The sequence below is a fragment of the Gracilinanus agilis genome, chromosome 5 (assembly GCF_016433145.1).
Source record: "Gracilinanus agilis isolate LMUSP501 chromosome 5, AgileGrace, whole genome shotgun sequence".
Taxonomy (NCBI): domain Eukaryota; kingdom Metazoa; phylum Chordata; class Mammalia; order Didelphimorphia; family Didelphidae; genus Gracilinanus; species Gracilinanus agilis.
The window spans coordinates 187,544,048-187,566,864 of NC_058134.1; the positions used below are offsets into that span (position 1 = coordinate 187,544,048).

The 22,817-nt window shown below is 33.7% G+C and overlaps 1 protein-coding gene across 1 annotated transcript in view; it reads right to left on the reverse strand.

Moving 5' to 3' along the window:
* Positions 1-16,927, reverse strand: part of LOC123249356 (solute carrier organic anion transporter family member 1B1-like) — a 114,453-nt gene extending 97,526 nt beyond the window's left edge. Inside the window, exons 1-2 of the mRNA XM_044678360.1 lie at positions 16,899-16,927; positions 2,879-3,001 (exon numbers count right to left, since the gene is read on the reverse strand). Coding sequence (XP_044534295.1) covers positions 2,879-2,977 — 99 coding nt within the window. The 5' untranslated portion in view covers positions 2,978-3,001; positions 16,899-16,927. The remainder of the gene's footprint in view (positions 1-2,878; positions 3,002-16,898) is intronic.
* Positions 16,928-22,817: the final 5,890 nt, after the last annotated feature.

Sequence of the window (22,817 nt, forward strand, 5' to 3'; positions counted from 1 at the left end):
GGATGATAGGCCATTATAATTGAGTTCCTGGATTGTGCCCTCCTTTCTGAAAATAATTGCTTCTGATAGTCCTTTCCATGTTTATTACTGCCCTGGACTGAATAAATACATTCCTGAAAATTGAGGACTGGAGGGTCTTCCACAATGTTATGCAGACCTCAGTGGTATTGTCTTCATAAGTTCCCTATTTGTAGAAAGAAAGGATGCTTTATGTAAAGGAACATGGTGAATCTAGTTATTGAAACATGGGGTCATTAAGAGATATTGGCTTGACCCTTAGTTATCTGCTTAGAGAGTAGCAAGAAAAGAAGCAGAGAGTCATCGGGGATCTAGTACCACTCTCCCTCTTCCAGAACTTTACATGTCTCCAATAGGATCATAGGGATGTACGGAACTATCATACATTTTCTCTATTCTTAATATTGGACATAAAAGGGATAATAGACCCTATGCCTGAGTGATGGATTATTAGGTAGAAGATTTTCAGACTTTTAGGAGTCTTTTAGAAACAAGATTTTAGCTGAATATCCCAGGGATGATCTTTTTTGGAAAGGCTTCTACCCCATTACAATTAATACTTGCTGATGAATTTAGGTAGAAGCTTGTAATATTTCAAGAAATAATCTACTTATGCCTATGCTTTCCAGTATTTTTAATAGAAATGAGTGCTATAGTTTTATGAAATAATTCTGTGGAGGAAATCAGGCACCATTTTGTCTTTCATTATCCATAACTCATCTTCATTGTTCCCAATTGTTTCTCACTTGATGCTGAAAAGATCCATACATATATCTTACTTCTAGGAGAATTTCAAGTTATTTCTCAAATTTATGTTCACCTCTCCTCTTTGATGGTTTCAACAAAATGTTGTCTTGAAAGCCAAAGAGGGTTTTTCATTGAAGGGTAAGATAATGGATGCTGACCCATGAAATAAGGACACTGCATAACCTGAATAGTGGATGGGTCAAGTAAGGGATAGGGAAAACTTTACTCAAATAATTCTTTCCTCAGCATATGGGTAAAATCAAAGCATAAGCAATGAGACTCCCAAAGGAACCTAAAAATCAACATAGCCCAAATCAGAAAATGTGGTTCTATTCATCTAGCACTGATGTCCTCATGAGGCAGAAAGTATAACTAAAGGACCTGAAGAGATGGAATAGAGTGGCTGAAGAAGAATAGGAAAGATAATTTGGTTGGAAGTATAACTTGCAAATCAGTAGACTATAAACTTTTATCTTCTCTTTCCAGATATAAACTTAAAGATTTTTTCAAAGTGAAGATAATCACTGAATTCTTCTCATTTTGGTAGCCATTCTGGTTCCTGGTTCCTATGGATCTAGGTTCATTTTATGTTGATCACAGGCTCCTCTATGAACTCTGAATAACACATGATTCTTGTGACACCTTCTTCTTTGCTTCTTCTAATGATTTTTCCTACTTGGTAGAAACTTCCAGAAATCATGTCTCCAGTACTTGGGGAACTTAATGCACTAAGCTTTAGAACTCCTGCCATGGGATTCAGCTATCTTGATTGGAGTCTATCATGCTGCCTACATACATACACACATATACACTTTTCCAATTCTTATGCACAAACTCACCTAGCCCACTCCATTTAGTTGGCCCCAGATCAAACCATGCTTTATATCAAGTCCCACCATAGACCTTAGTTATTTGCAACTTACCCTATAGTGATTATCTCTAAACCAAAACATTTCCTGGGGCACCACTGACCAATCTGTTTTGTCTCTTCTAATTGGAATTTGAGGTTTTTTGGGGACAGAGACTATCTCATTTTTGTTTTTGTATCCTCCTCACTTAGCACAGTCTCCAACATATAGTAAAGGCTTCATTTCTGGCCCATAGTAGGTGATTTACCACCTATTCATTCAATCCTCCATTCATTCAATCTTTCAGACATATGTCTCAGTAAGACAGAAAGCCAGGTTTATTTAGTGATTAACCATCTTGGTACCCTTCAACAAGGAATCAGAAATACTTTTTGTCCCTTCTTCTGATGGCCATTACTGGTCTTTTATCTAATTTTACCTGTATGTTTATGTTACCATTCTTTAAAGCAGAGGATCTGCTTTTTTATGGGATGATCCGGTTCTCCTACTTTCTGATAAAGTCTCATACCTCATTTTAGTATTCAGTATTTTAATGAATGTTGTTCCTGTTGATGGGCATATAAATCCATCTGAACTCTTTCTCACATTTGATCTATTACTATAAAATGTCCCATATTTTATGCTTATATTTTTTAACATCTGCCAACTATCAGAATGACGGTACCCAAATTCTGATGTTCAGATTTTTCAGCCATAGCCAGCTTTGAACCTCCAATTTTATCAATAAATCATTACCTGCAGGTAGCCAGACTTATTTAAAAGTTCTGGGATGCATGAATCATGTAACCATGTTAACTTTTCTAAAAAATGAAAATAAATATTAAAAAAAGTTCTGGGAACTTGTAAAATTAAACTGAGCTATGAAGGAGGATTTCAGTGTTTATAAATTTATTTAAAATTAGGACTACTGTTGAACATTTTGCTTAGGGTATTTATTTTTTTCAATGGGGCCTATAGTATTATCATCACACATTTTCAGTAAGGAGGGAATATCTGCTCATGCATATCATAGGACCTTCTCTAATACTTAGACTCATAGAATATTTTCCATAGCTACACAAACAGTATGATTTTTTTATACTAGAGTGAGACTTGAGCCTGAGGATTTGTGTATCCTAGACTAGTTCTCAACCTGTTCTGCAAATGTCTCCTTAAAAGTGTTATTCCTCTCAGATGAATAACTTCTTTTTTAAAGAACAATTGCAAAGTTAATTATTTAATATCAAAAGGATAAAACTCAGAACCTTGAATCCATTGTTAAACTTAATTTTCTTCTTGACTGATGACTGTACATCTGTTGAGTATTGATATGAGTCCTTCCTGGAATCTTCGTTGACTTCCATATTCTCTTGTCTTGAACTTATTATCTAGAAGGAGAAGATCAAATTTTTCATCACTTTAATGTCAAATAATCACTTGCTTCTTCTTCCTCCAAACCAAGTTTGTGGTGCATCTCCCTATATTAAAGGAACACCAAATGTTAGCATTGGGACAGATGTTTGAATTGCTCAGTCAAACCCCTTCATTTTACAAATGAAAGGGTTAATACTCAAAGAGAAGTGGTTTGAATAGATCACAAAGCTAGTTTTAAAAACCAAGTTGGAATGAAACATGGAATTTTTTATCCCCTACCCAACTTTGTAGTATTTATTATCTCCATTCACATCAATCAAATATCAAGAATTTCTGGAAAGTCTATTTGTGTCCAGTATCTTCTTAGGTCCCCCATAGCAAGCAATAGAGAAAAAAACCCTGGAAAAAATTGTGTTCTATTCCTAGATTTGTCACTAACTGTCTTGTGACCTTATGCTACACATAATGATATTTGATTTCTTTGAATTTCAGTTTCCTCATATGAAAATGTTCACTCCACCTTGGTTGCCTTGGTATCCTTCATTTGTCAAAACATTAATCTTTTATTAATTTTTTTGCCTGGTGTACTGCCTCTAAGGATACACACCTAATCACTTTTCCAGGTCTTGAATTCCTATTTACTCTTAAAAGTCAAAATTACATATCTACTCCCTTTTTTTTTGAAGCTGTTCCTGACAGCCTCAAGTTAGTAATAATCTTTACCTCCTCAGATTTCTCAATGAATCACACTTCTCAGATACCCTCACTTAATTATGTATTAATTATATTTGGTGCAAATAACACACTTTTTTTAGTAGCCTTCAACCTTTTAAAGATTATAGATTCTGTCTTTAATTTTTTTTCTCCCTCCCAGGCATTAATTCTAATGATCCTCACCCAATAAAGGCTTAATCATTGAACTGATGTGAATCAAATATGCATCAGTTTGTATATTTCCAACTATGTAACTTTGGGGAAGTCAACTCACCTCAGTTTCTCCAAGAATGGAATGAGGAAATTAGACTCAGTGATCACTAAGGTCCTGCTTAGTTCTAAAATGACATGCCTGACTTTTCACTCCTGACTCTACTCTAGTAAATAACAAAAGGTCTTTCATTGTTGTTGTTCAGTTGTTCCCATTAAGTCTGAATTTTCATGACTAGAATGTTTTGCCATTTTCTTCTCTAGCTCATTTTATAGATGAAGAAACTGAGGTAAACAGGGTTAAGTGACTTGCCCAGGGTCACATGGGTAGTAAGAGTCTGAGGGTAGTTTTGAAATAAGGTGCTCCTGATTCCTGGCCTGGAACTCTATCAACTGCAACACCTATCTCCCCTATATTTAGGGATTGAAGGAAAATTAAACATCAGCTGACTTTTATTTTTACAGATGAGGAAAATGAGTAACAGGACAGTACAGCTTGAGTCTTAACTGTTTTCATATCATATCTTCCAGGTTAACCAGCTAATTATAGGCAGAACCCCAATATCCTGATTCAAAATCTATGGCTCCAATGATCTCAATGATGTACACTGAGACTAGGTGGAAGGGGAAGGCCATTAGGCCTTACTTGTACTGATTGTTGCCAAGAGAATAGTTGTCTCCATTACAATCCAACCTATTTCTTTTTACTATTCATAAAATATTATTTATTATTATTATTCCTATTGACTCCCAGAGGAGCATAGGGCTGCAACCATCTCACACCAACGGACTCTGTTCTGGGCAACTTCCACCAACTGGGCATATCTTTGCCAGGTCTGTTTTGGCCTTCCGACTTTTCTCCTCCCTGCTGGGTTCCATATTTTTTTTCATAGCGTCCTGACTTTCCCAGAGTCTGGTATTGGAGATCTTTTCAGGCCATCTGATGTTCAAGATTTGATGTAGGCCTGGAGTTTGCTGGCTTTTGCCAGCACACGTCATGGACTCTGTTGGAGAGCAATCTTCCAGACTAGGCGATCATTGGTTTTGTTGGTTTAATGAGGTTGCAGTTTCTATAGCAAATGAGATTTTTACAGGGTGAGGTTGCTAGCCTCGCGCCCAACCCTCCTCCTTTTACATAAAATATAGTTGCATGGAATTGTGGGCAAAAATCCAAACCAATAATTAAAAATGAAATCTAGGCATCCATGTGTTGTTCCTGCTTTTTAGTCTTATAACAGATATGAATTTCATGTGTGTTTTCATTTTTTGGATAAATGAAACCTGTGGTTTTTTAAAAAAACTTTGTATGTATTATATAAGAAAGTATGATGGTCTGATTTAATTCACCTAAAAAAATCACAGAAAGAGACACTAAAATATTTAAATATCTATAATATGTGTGCGTACTTTGCTTTCTCTAATTTTTATTTTCTCCCAATTACACTTAATAACAGTTTCCGACATTTTTCAAACAATATTGAATGTTGAATTCTCTCTTTCTCTCATTTCCCCTTTATTTCCCCACCTATTCTGAGTTGGTAAGCAATCTTAGATACTTTTTACATGTGCAATCATGTAAAATATTTTCCCATATTAATCCTTTTGTGGAAGGAAATGCAAATTAAAAAATTAAGAAAAAGTGAAAAAGTCTGGTCTGGATTCGGATTCTATTCGTTCCTTTTCTCTAGAAGCAGATGGCATTTTTTTATGAGTCCTTTGGGACAGTTTTGGATCATTGTATTGCTAAGAATAGCTGTCCATTCTCAATTCTTAATCGTACACTATTCCTGTTATTGTGTTCAACAATCTCTTGATTCTGCTTATTTCATTCTATTCATGTAAGACTTTCTATTTTTTTTAGTTCCTCTTGTTTGTCATTTCTTCCAGCACAAGTATCTTCCATTACAATCATATTCTATAACTTACTCTGCTGTACCCCCCATTGATGGGTAGGTATCCCTTCATTTTCCAAATCTTTGCCTCTGCAAAAAGAGTTACTTTAAATATTTTGTACATATAAGTCCTTCTCCCCTCTTCCACCTATTTTTAAAAATCTCTTTGGGATACAAACTTAATAATGGTATTGCTAGGCTAAAGGTTATTTACCGTTATATCCCTTGAGCATAATGTTAAATTGCTCTTCAGAATGGTTGAATCAGTTCACAACTTCCCCCTTCTACCTCCAACAGGACATTAGTGTGAGAGAGAATGAGGATGTTGGGGAATGTCTTCAGAAAGAGAAAAAGCATGGGGATAAAATGAGGAGTATATATAAAGGTGTTAACTTTGGTAAGCAGAAACTGAAATGAAGGAGAAATAATGGAGAATGGTGTCTAAGGGATATGAAAAGATAAGGAAAGGAGAGGAGAGAACACTTGCTCAATCACTTCAATTTTTGCTGCAGAAATGATAAAGATCTTCAGCAGAGATGGTTAGAGGATGGAATGCCATGGGAGACTTGAAGAAAAATCAAAAGATTTGTATAGCTCCTGTGTTGAAAAAGTTAGGGAATCAGTTTGAGAAAAGTTGATTGCTTTTTTGTAGTAAGGCCCCAGTTCAGATTAGTTATTTAAATTTATAGTGGACCCAGTAAGCAAGTTTTCTTTACTTCCCCCATTTCCATTCAACAACATAAGCGGAGACCAGAGGAGTTGCCTATTGGTAGATAGATTTACTAGATCTTGGAAAATCATGGAATCATCTATTAAGATATTGAGGGATTTGAGTTCTGCCTCTGCTCACTGGGACTTTCCTAAATTACTGAAATCACAGGTCTTTGATCATAAAGAAATGAGAATAATGAGTAATATTCTAAGGAAGTTCAGAAAAAAAGAAAGATCATCTGGCAGCGTCATAAGTTTGTAGTGTATTGGAAAGATCAGTAGATTTGAAGGCAAAGGAAATTAGCTAAGAATCTCCATTTTGTAGCTTACTTTTCTACTTAGTACAAGTTGCTTACCTCTTTGGGCCTCACTTTCCTTATCTTTAAAATGAAGAGATATTGAACTAGATAATTTCAGATCTAAATCAGTAAGCCATGAAAAGATGACATTTCCGTTATGTCTTGACTATCATATATATAAGTTCAATAAGCAGAGCTAACAAATCCTTCTCTATTCAACAGTGGATAAAATACTTCCCTTAGAATCTGGCATTCCTTGGTTCAAATCTTGTCCCAGACATATACTATCTTTGTGACAAAGGACAAACTTCTTAACCTCTCAGTGTCCCAGGAAATTCTCTAAGACTTTGAGTTGCAGAGTAGATGCTACATTTGAATCAATAAAGCAAATTTCTATCCTAGTATTATATTTGGTTGAGAAACTATTTCATATACCAATATATTATAACATATGACTAGATATATGTATATATTTATATATAATACATGCATATATTAAAAAAGTCAAATGGTATTACATGTAGATGAAATTTGACTACACATTTATATCCACATACTTTTATATACTTATGTATTATGCCTGTGATTTACCTGAAATAGGTATAATTAGATCACAACTCATCCTTGTCTGTTTATATCATAGATAATGTTCATATGTATACATCTTTATAGCACATATAAAATATAATATATCAAATTAAGAATTTTAAAATTTCATTATTTAGTCAGAATGGAAACATGAAATTTGTGCCTAATACTATAGGAATATAAAAGAACACAAGAACCAGCAGTGACTTCCTAGTATCACTGGTAAAAATTCTCAACCTGATTTCATGAAACTGTTTTTGTGGAAGGGAAGATAAAAAAAAAATACTTGATCGCAATGGGGACAACCATTCCCTTCATCATAATTGGTACAAGTATGTCAGAAGGGGGAAAAACAAAAACAAAAAAAAACTCTCTAGCATTCATATCTAAGTACAGTATAGTTGTGGCCTGACTAGGGAAAAATACAGTGGGTTTATCATCTTATTCTTAGAAACTATATTCTCTTAAAATAATCCAAGATTATATTAATTCTGAGAGCTGCTCAAATCTCTGAGGACTTACATTGAACTTTCAGTTTATCAAAATCTCAGATCTTTTTTATCTCTCAGAGTTACTGGAAAGGAAGTTTAATTACTGTTTTGAGTGTTCAAAATAGAATGCTAAGAATCTCAACAGGTTGAAGGAAAGGGAACAGTGATACTATTCTCACTTGTCTCTGGCTTCCCCTTTGAAATTTTATTTTTTCCTATATTTACATTGATACTTATTAGATTTTAACTTAGGGGGTCCCCCAAATAAGTAAAATGATTAATACAGAAAAATGTTTTACATTATTATACATGTAAAATCTGTATCAAATTGTCTGTTTGTCTCTGTGATAGAGGAAGGGAGGGGAAGAATTTGGCTCAAACTTTAAAAAACAAAAATTAAATTTTTTTTGTATGTTTGTAATTGAGAACAAAAAGTTTTTAAATTAAAAAGTCACAAAAGCACAGAATTTTAGAGATAGTAAGGATTTAGCCCTACCCTCTAGCCCAACTTATCCCTAAAAAGGAACCCTTTTTATATCCCCAAAATGATCATATAATATTCTTGTGAAGATTTCTAGTTATCAGGAGCACAACACATTTCTGTGTAGCCTTTTCTGCTTTTGGAGAGCTCTACTTAGTAGATATTTGTCTAGTTTTCATTTTTCCTGATATCAAGCCTAAATTTTTCTCTTTAAAATGTCTACATTTTGCTGGTTCTGGAGCCAAGATGGTGGAATACAGGCAGGGAAGCATGAGAATCCTCTCCAGCCAATCTTAAAATAAAGTCACACATTGAATACAGGAGTGAAAAAACCAATGAGGAGTCAGAGTTAAGTAACTTTCATGGAGAATAACTTGAAAGGTCAGCAGAGAACATCTGAGGCACTGGAATGAGAGCGGAGCACAAACAGTAGGAGGCCATAGCAAGGAGTAAGGAGCAAGCCAAAAGAAAGAAACATGCCCTCCACATCTACTGTTCCAGGTTCTGAACCCCAGCCCAAGCCAACATCCAGACCCTGAGACTCTGTCTGGGCAGTCCCAACCCAACATACACCCTTAAAGTTCCAAGCAAACCTGTGGTGAGGTCCAGAATTGCAGCTCAGGACAGTCTGTGTGATGCAGTCTGATCTATGTGGGCCCAGAGCAAAACCACACATCTCAATCTGGGCTTGTGGTGAGGACTTAGATCCCTGGCAGGGGCAGTCCCCAGGGTGCTGACTTGAAGGAGACTGGCTGACTCTGGCCAAAGCTTAAGGTTGAGACCCAGGGCAGGTCAGGTCACAGTGTGTTGTCTGCTTGACCTAATCAAGAGCCTAGGGAGATGAAAAGCCTACTCCCAAGCCAGAGGCTAGGTAGGATTTTAGCTATCAGCAGTCCCAGGGGGTATTTGAATCAGCAGGTGGTGGGTAGCTCTCAGAGCTACATCAGATAAACATCTTGGAAAAACTGAAACTTACAGAAACCTAGAAATAAGGCTAACATCAAGGAAGGACTAAAGCTTAAGAGAGTGCTCTATCCTCACAGGTAAAAGAGCCTACCTTTAAAAAGACTGGGAAAATGAGCAAACTTAAAAAAACAAAACCAACACCTAATCATAGAGAATTTTTTGGAGACTAAAAACAAGGCAGAGACACAGAAGGGGACAGTGAAAGCAAAGCAAACATACACAAAGTCCAAAAGAAAAATATGAATTGGACTCAGATTCTGGAAGAACTTAAAAAAGGATTTCAAGAATCAATTAAGAGAGGTAGATGGGGAAAAGAAATGGGCAAGAAGAAATGGGCCATGTTCCTATTGAAATCACTAGAAAGTATAGGAATAGAAGGGCCATTCCTCAAACAATAAATAATATATATGTAAAACCATCAGCAAGTATCATTTGCATTGGGGACAAGTTAGAAGCCTTCCAAATAAGATCAGGAGTGAAGCAAGGATGCCCATTATCACCTCTATTATTTAATATTGTACTAGAAATGCTAGCAGTAGCAATTAGAGAAGAAAAAAGAAATTGAAGTGACAATTCTACCTAAATTAATTTATTTATTCAGTGTCATGTCAAACTACCAAATGATTATTTTGTAGTAATAGAAAAAATAATTATGAAATTCTTCTGGAAGAACAAAAGATAAAATATATCAAGGGAACTAATGAAAAAATTTGAAGGAAGGAAGCCTTGTAATACCAGAACTTTAACTGTCTTATAAAGCAGCAATCATCAAAATAATCTGGTACTGGTTAAGGAATAAAATGGTAGACCAATGTAGTAAATTACATACACAATATATAGGGGTAAATAACCTTAGCAACCTGGTGTTTGATGAACCCAAACATGCCAGATTTGGTAATAAGAAATCACTCTTTAACAAAAAAATGCTGGGAAATTTAGAAAACAGTATGGCAGAAGCTAGGTATCTCATTCCCTATACAAAGATAAAGTCAAAGTGAATATATGATTTAGATATAAAGAGTGATCCTATAGCAAAATTAGGGAAACACAGAATAGTTTAGCTGGCAGATCTTTGGAGAAGGAAAGAATTTATGGCCAAATAAGAGATAGAATTATAAATTGTAAAATGAATAATTTTGATTATATTAAATTAAAAAGCCTTTGTATAAATAAAACTAATCTAACATAGCTCAATAATTATTTACTCTGACCACATGGGATTTATACCAGGGATATAGATCTGTTTTCATATTAGGGAAACCATCAGCATAATTGACCATATCAATAAATGAACTAACAGAAATCACATGATTATCTCAAAAGATGGAGAAAAAAGCCTTTGGAAAAATACAACTCTCATTCCTATTGAAAACACTAGAAAGTATAGGGATAGAAAAGCCTTTTCTAAAAATAATAAAGAGTTTTTCTAAAACTCTAAAAAAAAAGAGTATTTCTAAAAACAATATATATCTTCATCAGCATGCATCATCTGTAATGGGGAAAAATTAGAAGCTTTTCCAATAAGATGAGAAGTGAAACAAGGATGTCCATTATCACCTCTATTATTTAACATTGTACTAGGAACACTAGCAGTAGCAATTAGAGAAGAAAAAGAAATTGAAGGTATTAAAGCAGGCAATGAGGAGATCAAACTATCCCTCTTCACAGATGATATGATGCTCTACTTCCTAGAGAATCAACTAAGAAACTAGTGGAAATAATCCACCACTTCAGCAAAGTTGCAGGTAACAAAATAAATCCATGTAAATCATCAGCGTTTCTATATCTTTCCAACACATTTCAGCAGCAAGAGTTAGAAAGAGAAATTCCATTTAAAATCACCCTAACAATATAAAATAACCTAGGAATCTATTTGCCAGGACAAACACAGAAATTATATGAACACAACTACAAAACAATTTCTACACAATTAAAACTAGATCAAAACAATTGGAAAAAACATTTGTTGTTCATGGGTAGGATGAGCTAACATAAAAATGACAATCCTACCCAAATTAATTTACTTATTCAGTGCCATACCTATTAAACTACCAAGAAACTTTTTTGCTGAATTAGAAAAAAGCTATAACAAAGTTCATTTGGAAGAACAAAAGATCAAGAATATCAAGAGAAATAATGGGAAAAAAAGTGTGAAGGAAGGTTCTCTAGCAGTACCAGATCTTAAACTATACTATAAAGTAGTGGTCATCAAAACAATATGGTACTGGGTAAGAGACAGAAGGGAAGATCAGTGGAACAGACTTGGGGTAAATGACCTCAGCAAGACAGTGTATGATAAACTCAAAGATCCTAGCTATTTGACAAAAACTGCTGGGAAAATTGAAAAACAGTATAGGAGATATTAGGTTTAGATCAATATCTCACACCCTACACCAAGATAACCTCAGAATAGGTAAATGACTTGAATAAAAAGAAGGAAAACATAAGTAAATTAGGTGAACACTGAATAGTATACGTGTCAGATATTTGGCAAAGAAAAGATTTCAAGACCAAGCAAGAGTTAGAAAATATTACCAAATGTAAAATAAATAATTTTGATTACACTAAATTAAAAAGATTTTGTGCAAACAAATCCAATGCTACCAAAATTAGAAGGAAGCAACAAATTGAAAAAAATCTTTATAACAAAAAGCTCAAAGTTCTAATTACACAAATTTATAAGTAGCTAAATCAATAGTACAAAAAAATCAAGCCATTCTCCAATTGATAAGTAGGCAAGAGATATGAATAGGCAATTTTCAGATAAAGAAATCAAAACCATCAATAAGCACATGAAAAGTATTCTAAATCTATTATAATTAGAGAAATGCAAATCAAAACAACTCTGATGTACAACTCCACAGCTAGCAGATTGACTAACATGAGAGCAAAGGAAAGTAATAAATATTGGAGGGGACGTGGCAAAATAGGGATATTAATGCATTGCTGGTGGAGTTGTGAATTGATCCAACCATTGTGGATGGCAATTTGGAACTATGCTGAAAAGGCTTTAAAAGACTGCCTACCCTTTGATCCAGCTCGGTTTATACCCAAAAGAGATAATAAGGAAAAAGACTTGTACAAAAATATTTATAACTATGCTCTTTGTGGTGGCAAAAAATTGGAAAATGAGGGTTTGCCCTTCGATTGGGGAATGGCTGAACAAATTTCAGTATATGCTGGTGATGGAATACTATTGTCCTAAAATGAATAATGAACTGGATGAATTTCATGTGAACTGGAATGACCTCTAGGAATTGATGCAGAGTGAAAGGAGCAGAACCAGGGGAACCATATACACAGAGATGGATACACTGTGGTACAATCGAATGTAATGGACTTCTCTACTAGCAGCAAAGCAATGTTCCAAGACATTTCTGAGGGACCTATGAGAAAGAATGCCATCCACATCTAGAGAAAGAACTGTGGGAACAGAAACACAGAAGAAAAACAACTGCTTGATAACATGGTTTGATGGGGATATGACTGGGGATGTAGACTCTAAACAATCACCTAGTGCAAATATCAATATTATAGAAATAGGTTTTGATCAATGAGACATTTAAAACCCAGTGGAATTGTGCATTGGCTATGGGAGGGGGTGAGAAGAGGGGAGAGAAAGAATATGAATCATGTAACCACAGAAAAAATTTCTTAATTAATCAATAAAAAAGAAAGGAAAACCTTTGGCAAAATATAACACCCATTCCTATTAAAATTACTAGAAAGCATAGGAATAAATGGGTCCTTCCTTAAAATGATAAGTAGTATATTCCTGAAACTTTCAGGAAGTATCATCTGCAATGGAGATAAGTTAGAAATCTTCCCAGTAAGATTAGGGTTAAAGCTTAGATGCCCATTATCACCTCTGTTATTTAATATTGTACTAAAAGAGCTAACATTAGGAATAAGAGGAAAAATTAAATGGAAAGAATTGAAGTAGGCAATGAGGAAATTAAACTATTACTCTGCAGATGACATGATAGTATACTTAGAAAATCCTGGAAAATCAACTAAAAAACTAGTTGAAATAAATTACAATTTTAGTAGAGTTGCAAAACACAAAATGAACAAACTCAAATCATTGCTTTCCTATTCATTAATTAAGAACTGCATTAAGAGATAGAAAGCAAAATTCCATTAAAAATAACCCTACAGGGGGCATCTGTGTGGCTCAGTGAATTGAGAGCCAGGCCTAGAGATGGGAGGTCCTAGGTTCAAATCTGTCCTCAGACACTTCCTAGCTCTGTGAGAGTGGGTAAGTCACTTAATCTCCATTGCCCAGCCCTTACGCTATTCTGCCTCGGAACCAATACAGGTTATTGATTCTAAGATGGAAGATAAGAATTTTAAAAAATAGATAAGTGAAATGGAATGAAATAGCCCTACACGATATGAAACATTTGGGAATCTGCTTGCCAAGGCAAACACAGAAATTACATGAACACAATTAAAAATATTTTTCACATGAATAAAGTCATATCTAAACAATTGAGAAAATGTTAATTTCTCATTGGTAGGCTGATCTAATATAATAAAAATAACAATTCAGCCTAAGTTAATTTTATTATTCAGTACCATACCAATCAAACTATCAATTATTTATTTTATAGAACTAGAAAAAATTAAAAATTCAGTTTCAAGAACAAAAGGTCAAGAATATTAAGGGAATTAATGAAAAAAGTGAACAAATGTAGCCCAGCAATATCATATTTCAAACTGCACTATAAAGCATTAGTCATTGAAACAGTCTGGTACTGGCTAAGAAATAGAATGATGGGTCAGTGAAATAGATTAGATATACAATATACACAGGTAAACGACTATAGTAACCTAGTGTTTGATAAACCCAAAGATCCTAGTTTTTGGGATAATAACAACTATTTAGCAAAAACTGCTGAGAAAACTGGAAAAGGCAGAAACTAGGCATATATATACACATATATATATATTTCACACCCTATCAAAATGTGTACATGATTTATATATAAAGAACAGTATCATAAGTAAATTAGGGAATGTAGTATAGTTAACCTGGGATATCTATGGAGAAGGGAGGATTTTATGACCAAACAAGAGATAGAGAGAATTATAAGATATTAATTGAATAAATTAAAAAGCTTTCCAACAAACTCCATGTAACCAAAATTAGAAGCTAAACAACAAAGTAAAAATCAAATTTATGATAAATTTATCTGATAAAAGTTTAATTTTTCAAATTTATAGAGAAATAAGTCAAATGTATAGAATTCAAATCATTCTCCAATTGACAAATGCTCAAAGCATATGAATAAACAATTTTTCAGATGAAGAATCAAAGCTATCAATAATTATATGAAAAAATGTTTTAAATAATTTGTGTTTAGAGAAATTAAATTTAAGACAACTCTAATGTACCATCTCTCACCTATCAGATAGGTCAATATAACTATCAAGGGAAGTGATAAATGGTAGAGAGGATGTGATAAAATTGGGACACTAGTACATTGTTGATGGAGATGTGACCTGATCCAACCATTCTAGAGGTCAATTTGGAACTAGTCAAAAATGCTATAAAATTGTGTATAACTTTTGATTCAATAATACCACTGGTGGGTCTGTATCCCAAAGAGATCATAAAAAAGGGGAAAGAATCTACTTGTACAAAATTATTATGGTTGCTCTTTTTGAGGTAGCAAAGAATTAGAAATTGAGGGAATGTCCATCAATTGTGGAATGGCTGAACAAATTGTGATATATATTGGTGAGGGAATAGTATTGTGCTATAAGAAATGATAAGCAGGATGATTTCAGAAAAAGCTGGAGCTACATGAACTGATGCAGAGTGAAATAAGCAGAATCAGGAGAATATAGTACACCTAACAATAATATTGTATTATCAACTTTGAAAGATTTAGCTACTCTCAGCAATACAATAATCCAGGACAGTTCTGAAGGACTGATGACAAAGAATGCTATCCATAATAGAGAAAGAACTGTTGTAGTCAGATGTAGAACAAAGCATACTATCTTCCACATTAGTTTGTGATTTAATTTTGGAATTTAGGTTTTATATGAATATTCTCTTGCAACAATGACTAATATGGAAGTATGTTTTGTATGATAATACATATGTAATCAAGATCATATTACACTATCTTTGAGTGGACAAGGGTAGGGAGATAGGGAAACAATTTGGATCTTATAATTTCAGAAAACATGTTGAAAATTATCACATATAATTAAGAAAACCAAATATCTTTGAATAAAAAAAAAGAAATGCCTGAAGTGACGAGAAATATTCATAAAGTCGCCCCTGAGTCAAAATAAATCTAGAAGAACCTAGGTGACCTAGAAGAACTCTTTTCAAGAAGAGCTGAGTTCAAACTCAACCTCAGAAACTAACTGTAGTCCCACTAGTCAAGTCATTCAACCTCTTCCTCAGTTTCTTTGTCTGAGGAAATTATCTGAGATTATCAACACCTGTAAAGTAGGGAAAATAATAGACTCTGCTTCTCAGGTTTGTTGTGAGGATAAAATAATAAGATATTTTAAAAATGCTTTTCAACCCTTAAAATTCTCTATAAGTAACTATTATTATTGCCAAACCTGCTATTTTTTTTTATCTGACCTACTCATTATTGTGATATTCAGCACCGACTAAGGCTTGGTTAATCTAGACCACATTAATATAATTATAATAAGAATTATAAAGTTATTAACATTTTTGAGCCATCCTGAACTGGTTTGTTCTGATTGTGAGTATTCATGTGTAAAGCATTATTTTTACAAACCAACTAGAAATGGATACCTTCTATGGCAAAGAAACAGAGCACAAATATCTGATCTTCTTTTTTCATTCATTAATATATCTACTAAATCAATTTGTGGAATGGCAATAAAACTTGTAGTTGAATCAAGTTAGAAAAAAAAGAGAATGCTATGAAACTCAAGGAGTTGAAGAGGGGGAACAGAGGTACTATACTCACTTGTCTCTGTTTTCCTTTGAAATTTTGATTCTTCTAATACTTATATCAACTACTGTGAAATCTAAATAAATTTCTTGCAGGCATTCCCTGACATTTCTCAATTTTCATTCAACTATTTCCCACAATTATACTCAACTCAATTACCATCTGTGTCTATGATCATTGGGACTTATTCATAGAGACTCAAGGCAGGGTATGGGAAGATGAACTTTTGTTATAAATTATTTAGATGGCTGAATAGAATGCAAGTACTTGAGGGATGTGGTAGAATATGAAAGGAATATCATAAAAGGAATTGGCACTCCACTCAGACCTTCTACCTTATTTGACTTAGCTGCTTGGAACTTAAGGAATAGAAACAGCACATTCTTTTTCAAAATGGTTATATGTACAATTCTAAAATTTATATTTAAGCACAAAATAAAAGCAATGCATAGATACATTTAAAACAAGATTTGAGTGAATAGAAAAAAGTCTTAAAAGGAGTTTCATGTGGAAAATTAAAATATTTCCCATGAGTATTGATAATGCTTGCCAAAACTGGTTGGATAGGAAAAATATTTTAATTAAAAAAATCTAGAAAGTTCTTACCGAGACTTAGAATTTTACTTCGGCAGCAGCACACCCATCCTTTTTTCTGTTGTTATTGAATGACCTGTCTTTAAATAGACAGTTCATTTTTTAATTTTAATCACTCTAGTGATGATTAACTTTCTTATCTAATCACAATCCTGGGCAAATAGAAATAAATTGCTGAGTTAATGCAAACATTGAAGCAAATGGCTTTCCCTCCTTCTTCAGCTTCTTCCATTTCTTATAAGTTTATATTACTAAAAAAGTGATAGTTATATATTCACCAAATTGCAAAATTATATTGAGATTAGGTCAAGTCAGTTGAAGTTTTCCACCCAAGCTTATCATAATGTGAAACTTGTTGACTTGTACTGACTAAACTTGAGTTTTGTGAATGATTTGGAAGTTACCACTGATTAGTATTGGTTTCCTCATTTTAGCTGGTCACTTTATATTCTTATATGGGGTGGTACTTCATTGATTACAAATATTTTGAACCATTCAACATAGAAAAGAATTCAAGGCTATTAGGAAAATTATATGTATAATTTCTTTTCACTTTTAAGAAGATAAAATTCATTCCATCTGTAAGCATGGGATTTGTGCAAGGGTGATGGGACAAAAGGAACCAGAAGAAGGCAATTGGGGACAGTTACTAACAGAGAATTCTGAGAAATTCTCCAGAGAAGGAAGGAGAAGAGAGGTCTTGGGGTGGAGGACTGCAAGGAGAGAGGAGGAAGATATCCCAGCTCAGATCCAGTCCTGAGGGCTTCCTGAGGATCTTTTTTTGGAAATTGAAACCCTGATTCCCGGATCAAAGCCATTCGGTCGAATCTCAGCCAACAAGACTTTAATGAGTCAGCTAAGTTTTTGGACTCCATTTTGGAAGCAATTTCTTAGTCTCCTTATCCCATTACCCAACCTTGCTGAGAGTCCCCCTTTCAGTCAAAACTTACAATTATAGAAAAGGATAGAAACAGAAAAATAGAAATAGAAACAGAAGGAGTAGGAACAAGGAGGGAGAAGCTTAGGAGTGGGATCCATTAAGGTTCCCACCTCAGCAACAAACTCCATAAGAATAGAGAAGAGGACACCCCAAAATTCCTCTGCCCTTCACCCCTTTCCCCAGTCCCTAAATTGCGAATAATAAAAGCCATTCATCAGATAGCATTCCAGAGTGCCTGAGAGACAACAAGGGAGAGAGGAACCACAGTGTGGTCTAGCTACCTCCATCTTGAAGCCAGACCCCCTGCTGTGAATTTTACTGATTGGGGGAGGTTTGTGTGAACCCAGTCCATATTCAGGATCGGATTGGGGCACCACATACCTCCTCTTTTAGGGAAGCCACACCCCCCAACTCCTGTGGGGCAGCATGACCATCCAGGTCACCCAGTTTTGGGGCGACACACCCTTAAAATCTCCCAGTATATTTTCAGCCCCAAGGGAGAGCTGGAAGAGAGACTCAAAACATAGATTTCTCTGTCTCCCCTCTATCAAACATTGGTTACAGGCTCTCTTTATTGTAACACATCTTTCTTAATATAGAGAAAACTCAAGGTAGTGATTTTAACTATTTTTTTTTTTATGAACCATTTGAGGAGTTTCCTGAAGCCTATGGATTCCTCTTGATAATTAATTCTCTTGATATTCTTGACCTTTTGTTTTTCCAGATAAATTTTGTTATCACTTTTTCTAGTGCTATGAAATAATTTTCTGGTAGTGTGATTATGGTAACATGGAATAGTTAGATTAGTTTAGGTAGAATTATAATTTTTATTCTATTAACTCAGCCTAACATAAATAATGTTTTTCTAGTTGTTTTAGATCTGACTTCATTTGTGTGAAAATCATTTTGTAATTGTGTTCATATATAGTTCCTGGGTTTGTCTTGGCAGGTGGACCCCCAGATATTTTATATTGCCTATGATTATTTTAAATAATAATTTTTCTTTTTGTCTCTTGTTGTTGGATTTTGTTGCAGTATATAGAAATGCTGATGATTTATGTGAGTTTTATTTTGTACTCTGTTACTTTTCTAAAGTTGTTAATTGTTTCAATTAGTTTTTTGACTCATTTGGTTAATTCTTTAGTTTTCTCTAACTAAACCATTGTATCATCTGTGAAGAGTGATAAATTTGTTTTTCCATTGCCATTTGTAATTATTTAAATTTCTTTTCTTTTTGCTTTTGTTCCTGCAGTTAGCATTTTTAGTACAATAGTGAACAGTACAGGTAGTAATGGACTTCATTGCTTCACCCTTGGTCTTATCGGGAAGGCTTCTAGTTTATCAACATTACTGATAATTTTTGCTGATGGCTTTATATTGATGCTATTTATCATTTTAGGAAAGCTCCCTTTATTCCAATGTTTTCTAGTATATTTAATAAGAAATGGTTTTGTATTTTGTTAGAAGCATTTTCTGCATCTATTTAAATAATCATGTAGTTTCTCTTGGTTTTGTTATGATGTAGTCCATTATGCTGATAGTTTTCCTCATACTGAAATATCCTTGCATTCCTGGTGTAACACTCATCTAGTAATACTATATGATCCTTGTGACATATTACTCTAATCTCCTGGCTAGTATTTTATTTAAAACTTTTGCATCAATATTCATCAGGGAACTTGGTTTATAGTTTTAATTAACCAATAATTAAATTAACCAATGATTTATTTTATTGTTCCCATAAAAACAGCTCCTTGTCTTATTTACTAGTTAAATAGTTTTCTTACTTTTGGTTTTATTAATATCTTCTTTGATTTTGAGGACTTACTTGGGGATTTTCAATTTTTTAATAGTTTTTTTAAGTCTCATGCCCAATTCATTGATCTTCTCTTTTTATTTTTAAAATTATAGTAAATTTTTATTTTGTTTCCAGATTACATGTTAATACAATTTTTCAATATTCATTTTCTCATATTTTGTAATCCATGTTCTCTCTCTCCCTCCAATCCTTTCCTTCTTCCTAAAAGGAAGGTAATATAATTTGTACATATATTATTATATAATACATTTTTTCTATGTTTATCATATTGCAAAAAAAAGACATATATTGGTTTCACTAAAGAAAAATTTATGGAGGAAATGGAGTAAATGATGGTATATTTCAATTTGCATTTAGGCTCCACCTATATCGTATATAGAGATGGATAACCTTTTTTTTTGTCATGTCACCTGAAGTTGCCCTAGGTGCTTCCTTGTTGATAATAATTGTCATTATGATCATTGCACATTATTGTTTCTTACAGTATACAAAGTTCTCCTGATTCTCTTTACTTCACTTCATATGATTTCATATGTCTTTCCAGGATTTGTTGTGATCACTTAATTTGTCATTCATTATGGTACATAGTATTTTGTTATATGCATATACCACAACTTGTTCAGTTATCCTGCAATTGATGTATATTTCCTCAGTTTCCAATTCTGTGCCCCCATAAAAAGAGATGCTATAAATATTTTTGTACAGGTAGATTCTTTTCCACTATCTTTAATTTTTGGGGTGGGATACAGATCTAGTGGTAGTATTACTAGGTAAAAGGTTGTGCACAATTTGATGGCTCTTTGGGTATGGTTCCAGATTATTCGCCAAAATGGTTGCATCAACTAACAGCTCCATCAGCAGTGTATTAATGTCTTGATTTTTCCACATTCCTTTCAACATGTAGCATTTTCTGTTGGCTTATTCCCCATGTTTTCCAGTCTCAATGGGTGTGAGGTGGTGTCTCATGGCTATTTTAATTTGCATTTCTCTAACTAATAGTGATTTGGGGTATTTTTTTTCATATAACTGTAGAAAGTTTGTATTTCTTCATCTGGGAATTGCCTGCTCATATCCTTTGACCATTTGTCATTTGGGAAATGCTTTGTATTCTTAAAAAATTAACCAAGTTCTCTCTATATTTGAGAAATGAAGCCTTTGTCAGAGAAACTTACTATAAAGATTTTTTTCTCAGTTTGTTGTTTATCTTTTAGTACTGGTTGACTTGTTTTTGTTTGGGCAAACACTTTTTAATGTAGTTGAAATTATCTATTTTACATATTGTAATGTTCTCTATGTCTTGTTTTGACCTAAATTCTTCCCTTATCCATAGGTCAATTAGGTAAACTATTTTGTGCTTCCCAAATTTGTTTATTGTATCACCCTTTATTTTTAAATCATGTATCCATTTTGACTTTACTTTGGTTTATGGCATCATGTGTTGGCATATTCCTAATTTCTGCCATATCATTTTCCAATTTTCCCAGCAGTTTTTGCCAAATAATGAGGTTGTTCAAAAGCTCTGATCTTTGGCTTTGTCAAATACTAGGTTACTATGGTCATGTACCATTGCATGTTGAGTGCTTAGTCTATTCCATTGGTCCTCCTCCACTCTATTTCTTAGCCAGTACCAGAATATTTTGATGGTTGTTGCTTTTTAGTATAGTTGCAGATCTAGTACAGCTAAGCTACCTTCCTTCACATTTTTTCATTAATTCCCTTAATATTCTAGGTCTTTTGTTCTTCCAGATGAATTTTGTTCAAATTTATTCCTAGGTTTATGTGATAATTTTTGTATATTTGGATTGTTATGGCACTGAATAAATGAATTCATTTTGGGAAGAATTGTCTTTTATTATTTCTGGATGCTTGCATTTATTTTATTTCTTGGCTTTTGAGTACTGGAATCTAGCTATAATAGTCTTAGGGGTTTTCATTTTGGACTCTTTCAGCAGGTAATTGGTACATTCTTTCAATTTCTATTATCCCCTTTTGTTCAAGAATATCATGGCAGATTTTCCTAACTATTTGTTGTAATATGATGTCCATGATTTTGTCTCTGTCTTTCTTCTTCTTTCTCTATCTCTCTCTTTTTGCTGACGGTTTTCACATATTCTAATGATTCTTAGAGTGTCTTTCCTGGATCTGTTTTCCAAGCCAGTTTTTTTTTTCCATTGAGATTTTTCAAATTTTATTCTATTTTTTCTTTCTTTTGATTTTGTTTTATTGTTTTCTGATGTATTACAGAGTCATAAGCTTCTACCTGCCCAATTCTAATTTTTAGGGAATTACTTTTCACATTGATTTTTTGTACTTTTCCATTTGGTCAAATCTACATTTTAAGAAATGCTTTTTTTCAGTGTTCTTTTGTGCCTCTTTTTCCATTAGACCTAGTTCTTAGGAAATTAATTTCTTCAATGTTCTTCATGCCCAGCTTTTGACTTTTTCTTTCTTTTTAATTTTAAACTATTTTTTGAACTCTTCAAGGAATTCTTTTTAGGTCTGACATTCTTTCACACTTTCCTGTGAGAACTTCTGTCCCATTTTGCAATTGTTGTCCTCTTCAGAGTTTTTCTTTTTATCTTCTCTCTCACTAATGTGACTTTCTTGGGTCAGATTTTTTCCTTTTTTCATTTGCTCATTTTTCCAGTCTTTTTTTTCATGAACTCGCCTATATATTGATGTTTACCTACACTGGACTGTTTCTCTATCTGTCAGTTCCTCAAGGTGCTCTGTGCACTGAGCTGCTCCTCCCATTGAAGGTTTCACTGAGTATCAAGTGACCTGGGCAACTCCTTGTGCTTCTGGTTTCTTGGATGCCCTTAAACCTTCATATTTATTATTTTCACTGAAATTTCATTTACTACCATAATTTAATCTATATAGAGGATCATTTAATGCCCATATCCAGCAATGATCTCTATTTCTGAGAGCAAAATATCCCCCCCCCCCCCAAGATCCTCTCTGGTTTATCTAGAAATGAATTTGAATCAGAATGAAATTTAACCTAAAGAGAAAAGGTCATTGTTTCCTTTATTATGTAAATTCTTGTTTCCTAAGTATACTTCTCTTCTTTCACATAAATTATTTTTATTTTTAATGCTTTTAATAATATAATATTATAACACTGAAAATGCTGTACCTGTACTTAGGTCTGGGTTCCTCTCTTTTCTTT